This window comes from Ictidomys tridecemlineatus, chromosome 2, assembly GCF_052094955.1.
Source record: "Ictidomys tridecemlineatus isolate mIctTri1 chromosome 2, mIctTri1.hap1, whole genome shotgun sequence".
Taxonomy (NCBI): Eukaryota; Metazoa; Chordata; class Mammalia; order Rodentia; family Sciuridae; genus Ictidomys; species Ictidomys tridecemlineatus.
Genome location: NC_135478.1, coordinates 6,448,986 through 6,455,644, shown reverse-complemented (window position 1 = coordinate 6,455,644; position 6,659 = coordinate 6,448,986). Strand labels below are relative to the sequence as shown.

Here is a 6,659-nt window from a genome sequence, read left to right as displayed (position 1 = left end):
CTGTATCAACTATAAATCTATTCAGGTGACATTTCTTAGTTGCAGAAATACTGATGACCTGCCAGTGTTAATGAAATGAGAAATGTAGCCAGATCATTAAAAATTAAATTGTCAGACTCAACGTCGGATGCTCCTAAATTTTCAGTTTCGTAACGTAGTAAAATTTTAAACAGAGGTCCAAATTTCTAAACCACAGGTATATTTGAGAAATGTTCAAAATTCTGGCCAATTCTGACTAGGAATGGTATAAAATCCCAACGTTAATGTCTTCTTTTGAGATTGAATAGGCTGATGTAAGATCAGAGGGGGGTGTGGACAGCTGGAGGATGCCCTGGAGTACGGGAAAGAAAGATCAGTGCTGCTCATTGTTCATCTTCTCTTTGTGTGAAGTTACCTGTCATCCATAGGTGTCCTCCTGTACTGACACAGGAAGTTTCAACCACGTCTCTCCCTTGTGGTGTCCCAGTAACTGCACAAAGGAACAGCGAAGTGGGGAAGGGTCTCCTCCTGGAGAGACAGGCCAGGGAAAGCTCTGGCAGGGGGTTCGCCTGTCATGAGGCTCTGCATCTGCCCAGACCAGGAAGGCACGTCTTCTCTCTCGTATCCAGCAACCGTATTACCAATGTAAAAATCAACATTCCTCCCTTTTCTAAACAATAACAATAATGTAGGAGTTTAAACTTTGGAGAGATAATACAGATGTAATGAAACGAATTATACAGAGCATGTAAGTCAGATCCTGGCCGCCAGGAATCCGTACGGCCAGTTCATGACATTATGGATACTGTCCTCCTCTTCTTCCCGCTCAGCATTACTTTTATAATCTTTTTGGAGTACATAGGAAACCATTTTCAAGATTTCACATTGTGCTATTATGGATGAAATGTCTAAGGGAAGGAGGATCAACTTGGGTGGAAATCAAAATCTCAAAGGAGTCTTTTGGCACCCCTGTCATAACCAGAAACAGAAAGTTCCCATAAAGTCCATAGAGGAACTTTTAACATTGATATCATCTCATCTTGACTCCCAAACCTTCCTGTCGGTTCTCATGAAGGGAAAGAATGATTGACAGGCCTTTCTCCATCCATTATACTCCTTGGCGTTTAGGAGTCACAGTCTTCTTTATTGTCATATGACTTTGGAGGTATAAGCACAGAGCTCATACCTGGCCAACTTTATAACAATATCCCAATCACGAAGGATATCCTCATGTTAGAGGAGGAAGCAGAGGAGAAAGTGAATGTCCCCAATAGTTTTACAACTCTTCTTACAGAAGAGAAAGCTTGTATGTGCTGTTTATTTATCTTTCTTTGTTTGTTCCCTAAAAAGTCACTATTTTTTTCTGATTCATAAGTAATATTGTCAAAATACAGATGACATAATCCAGCCATTATAGCCATGATCAAGTGCACAGCTCAGTGGCAATAATTACTGTCACTCCCTTGTGCCACCATCACCATCAGCCATCTCCAGAACTATTTCTCCTTCCCAGACTTTATACCCATTTAAGAAACTTTCAATTCTTCCTTCTCCTGTCTCTGCAAACCACGATTCCACTATGAAGCATGATCAGGAAATAAATTCATCAAACTACAAAACTAATGTGATAAAGGAAGCAATTTTAATATCTAGGTGTTTAGTTTTGCTGAGTTCCTAGAATTCATTCCAAATGGAGGCCACAGGACCTGAGATCACACTGCTCGCCTGTGCAGCCTGTTATTCAGGCTGGAGATGAAGGGGTTCAGCATGGGGGTCCCCACAGTGTACATCACTGAGGACACTATACCCTTCCTGGTGACAGATGACTGATCTGAAGACAGGTACACTCCAAGGCCTGTTCCATAAAATAAGCAAACCACTGAGAGGTGGGAGCCACAGGTGGAGAAGGCTTTGTACTTCCTGCCTAATGATGGGGAAGACACAATTTTATAGTAAGAGAAAAAGGTACCCGAGAAAGGAAGAAAACTGTAGACAAGGCCAACAAAATACATGACTGTATCTTTGATAAGTGTATCAGAACAGGAAAGACTAAGGATCTGAGAAGGGTCACAGAAGAAATTAGCAATGTCCGTGTCCTTGAAGTAAGTAAACTGTAAGGCAATCAAATTGTGCAGCTGGGATTCCAAAAGGCTAAAACCCAAAGAGACCAAAATTAAGAAGCCACAGAGGCAAGGATTCATGATGACATGGTAATGCAGGGGGTGACAGATGGCCACAAACTGGTCATAGGCCATCACAGTCAGAAGCATTTCATCCATACATCCAAAAATGATAAAAAGGGACATCTGCGTCAGGCAGCCCACATTCGAGATGACTCTGCTGTGAGTTAGGATGATTATCTTTGGGACCATGGTGGAGATGAAGCAGATGTCAGCCAAGGACAGGTTGGAGAGGAAGAAGTCCATGGAGGTGTGGAGGTGGGAGTCAGAGCTGACGGCCAGGATGATGAGCAGGTTCCCAAGCACTGTGACCAGGTACATGGACAGGAACAGTCCAAAGAGGAAGGGCTGCAGGTCTGGGTCCTCTGAGAGGCTCAGGAGATGGAATTCAGAGACACGGGTTATATTTTCTTGTTCTGTTTTGTTTGGACACCTTTTGAAACAGAAAAGAGGTTAGGAAAAAGTACCCAATCATCTGTTACCATATAAATGGTGGTACTCATTATTTTCACTTAGAATACTTAAACATTGTGTAAGATTAGGACTGCATTATTTGAATACTAGATTTGATAGTTCATGTTAGAGAACATTATGTGACACTCATCTTCCAGAAGTTTTTCAGCTTCCTGTTTTTTTCTGATTCGCCTCCTTTGTGAAAAAAGTTCTCACTCAATTTTTGTTTGTATTTTAAAACTCATGTAGTATAGAACTGCTCCGTTTGTGAACTTCAAATTGTGATTAACATATTTACATTTGAGGCACATAACCACAGTTATCACTGACCATAAATGTGTTATTTTTTGGACTGTACCTGTCAATGTGTCAGTGATGAGATAATAATGAAATGTTAAAAAACTTTTTAAATTTTATATTTTATTATGTAACTGTCTCACATAATCTTAGCAAAATATCTAGGGAGAAGAAGTTTCCTTGCCTCCCACCTTTTTTCATTTCTTGTTTTCTAATGGCTTTGAAATGATTTTCATTTTTTTAATCATAAACCTTTCTGTATGTTGTTAAGGATTTTAGAACTAGAAAATCCCCACCCTTCTTATGCTACTTAATACAACTTCACATAAATACTTCCTGGAATTTTGATGCTATTCTCTGACCTCAGCTACTTAAAGGCCATTTTATGGTTATTATTTTGTGAAATGATTCCCCCCCCCAAAAAAAAAGGCAAAAGAAAACATTTAGGTGTTTACCTTAGTAAACATCTGTACCATTTATCCATGTCTGAAATTGAGACAGTAATTACAAGTGATATTATAAGTAGCTTATAGTGTTATTGTAAGTTTTTTTTTAATTCAACTAGTGGTTTTTAGTCTCATTTATCAATATGTATATTATAATGTTATCAGTATATCTGACTTATCTATCATATATATTTACTCAAATAAATGTGAACATTTTAAAATATCAAGACACCACACATTGGGCAAAAACCAACGTAGCTAAAGTATCTTCATATGAAATTCCCATGGTCTTTCCTACACCAGGATTGAGAACCATCAGCACTGACTACCCCCTTAACGTTATCTGCTAATACTGGCAATAATACCTACTGCTCATGTTAAAAACAAACTGGAGACAAAATGTGCTTTAGAACCTAATAATTTAGAGGAATTTCATTTTTTTTTAATTTTTTAGTTGTAGGTGGACACAATACCTTTATTTTGTTTTAGCTAATTTTTTTTAATGTGGTACTGGGGATGGAACCCAGTGCCTCATGCGTGCTAAGCAAGCGCTCTACAGCTGAGCCACAGCCCCAGCCTGCGGAATTTCATTTCTAAACTATGAAATCTGAGTTCTTGGCATCTCTGAATAATTTCATTCTGCACATCTATTTCCCCTAAAAAAAGTGCTGTCATGATTCTGTGGGTGAATTTTATGTGTTGATAAAGAGATGTCCGGATTCATCTGTGTATTCGTGATCAGGTTTCTTTAAGGTTTATCAAAAAAGCATGTAAAGCTAATCTAGTTCACAACATACTTGCTGGTCCTCAAATGACTAATTTGTAAAGTCTTGGATTTAAGTCTCTGTGAAGTGCCTGCAGCTATGTCAAATGATTCAGAGGATGCAGAACATACCCCCAGCAAGGAATATCATTTCTTTACTGAGTTTATTATTAGCCAAATATTTTCAAAATCCTGTATCTCTCTGCATTACATAAATGAAAATTTCTAGATAATATATACTGTGTGAGATAGTTATTTGAATTTCAATAATTGATACATGTTCCCTTTTACTATCAGTCACCTATATTTGGTATGATAATAAATATAATTTATATTCAAAAATATACCTCTGTTCATTTATACTGCCAAAAATATGTGGTAAATGTTCTTGTAGGATTATTGAAGAAATGCCATCTTGTATAGGGAATAATGTTTCCATTTGGCTTCTGTAGAGGACACAGTCCCCTGAGATGGGACTCAGGAAATCAACAGTACAGTCCTGGCTCATTAACCCATATGCAGAATGTGTGTACACCCCCCTCCCACCTCTCTGGGTGCACACTGATTAAGGAAAGCAGCATTATTCACACCCATAACTTCACACAGAAGGTATGTAAGGCAAGTTTGGATTCTAATAAACGTTTGGCCCTTAAATCACTTTTAGAAGAACTCATTCTTTATAGAAATAGTGAGTTTCTTGATGCAAACAATTTTCAAAAGCCAGTAAACCCTAAAATGATGCAATCAAAATGCAAATGAGCTCAAGCAGGAGGAATATTTCCCACTTTATCTCTCTTTTATCTTAAATACCTGTGCTATTATCTTTGAATAATAGAACAGTGTAAATCCTGTGAAATTAAAATTTAAAATTCATGAGTCTATTGTATAGACACAATTAGGAGGTAATATTTTTTATTTCCTGTTCTTCGTGACTTTCCTAAAAGATAAAAGTGTAGAAAGAAAAACACTAAGTGTATTGGCCACACCAGGGTTTGCAAACCAAGAAGTAGCTCTTCTCTGTTTTAAGCAGATTTCTTTTATATTTGATGCCTCCTTTGTATCAAATAAGGTACAGAATGTGAGGAATTGTAAATGAACCAATATTACATTTCTCTCCAAATACACAGCACATTATTTATACAAGGACAGAATCATTTGCCCCACTGTAGAAACAGGAAAAGAGTAACTTCAAGTAACATGATATTTTAGCTGAATTGTACAAAGATTATCATCATCCTTATAATAATACCTAAATTGCCTTTCACACTTATTTCATAAGCTCATCACGTGTTAGTCACATAGGAGCATCCATATGTATTTAATCTGTACTCAGTGCTTTTGTATCAACTAGAAATAAACTCAGATGAGAACGTTGAGTCTCTGAGGTACCAATAACCTGCCTGTGTTATAGGGACATAACCAGTGTGGGGGATTAAATTGTCAGTGTCTGTGTCAGAATCCTAAACTTTTCATTGTTTTCCAAATATCAGAAGGTTTTTAAGCAGATAACCAGAGATCTCAATGACAGGGGCACATGAGGAACTTAAAAACTTTATTTCTTTTGTAGAAATAAAACCAAGACCGGAATGCCAGCCTCCTTTGGAAACTGGCTTTGTAGATTCTAAGAATGCAGGGGCGTGCCGATAGGTGTCAATATCCTGGATGGGGCATGAGGTAATCTGTGCTGAACTGTGATGTGTCTACCTTTTCTGTGATCCTTGCCTATAATGAACTATCCCTCTTGATGCAGCAGGAGCCAACTACTGCTCTGCCCTGTGGGCTAACAGAGACCCCAGGAAGAACACAATAAGCAAAGAGTCTCTTCCTGGAATACAGGGAAGTGCAATGTACTGTTGGGTCTTCAGGGGGAAACCCAGCAGGATTCTCCTGGCAGGAAGCCCTGTGTCCATATTCAGACAGACCCATTCAAAATCTCTTCAGTCTTTTTTACCTAATAACTGAGAGCAGTTACATGAAAACTCAGTTCTCCCTCCCCTTTTGGAAAATACAGTGGGCAACTGATTGGCAGAAAACCATGCAGATTAAATACAATGAAACAAACTCTCCATAGCTCACAGACTGAACCCAGGAATCCCTCAAATATGGTTCACAGTGTTAATGTTGCTTTCCTCCTGCTCCTCCTCATCCCTTGGTTATCCTTTTGGAGAGCTTTGGGGACAGTGGTGCTTTTATGGATGAGAGGTATTGACCAGTGTGTTGGAAGGAAATGAAACCTTGCACAAGTCATCAGGACCCCAAGTTGACCCAGAACAAGAGCGTCCCACAGCACAGCTTACCGCCTGCCTCTCCACCCATCATCTCCCTCAGCTCTTACTGGTTTAAGCTGCTTCTCTTCTGGGCCATGAGCAAGCAGTGAGAGTCAGTGCCAATCCCACAAAGGTTTCCCTTCCTGAGCTCAGAATGCCTGCAGGGAAAGAGTCCAACTTCCTGGGACAGGTAGCAAGGGAGAGCAGACGCAGGTGTGGGACACCCGGGGCCGAAGTCCCCACTCTGAAGGCAGGTTGTTTATTATAAAATGAC

The 6,659-nt window shown here is 39.2% G+C and overlaps 1 protein-coding gene across 1 annotated transcript; it reads right to left on the bottom strand.

Moving 5' to 3' along the window:
* Window positions 1-1,691: 1,691 nt before the first annotated feature.
* Window positions 1,692-2,351, bottom strand: LOC101964269 (olfactory receptor 7E178-like). The gene has a single exon (XM_078031742.1). It carries the CDS (start codon window positions 2,349-2,351, stop codon window positions 1,692-1,694), a length of 660 nt encoding a protein of 219 aa, XP_077887868.1.
* Between the last annotated feature and the right edge of the window lie 4,308 nt (window positions 2,352-6,659).

Bases quoted from the DNA above. Each gene is read 5' to 3' on its own strand.
- LOC101964269 (XM_078031742.1), bottom strand. From the start codon at position 2,351: ATGGTCCCAAAGATAATCATCCTAACTCACAGCAGAGTCATCTCGAAT.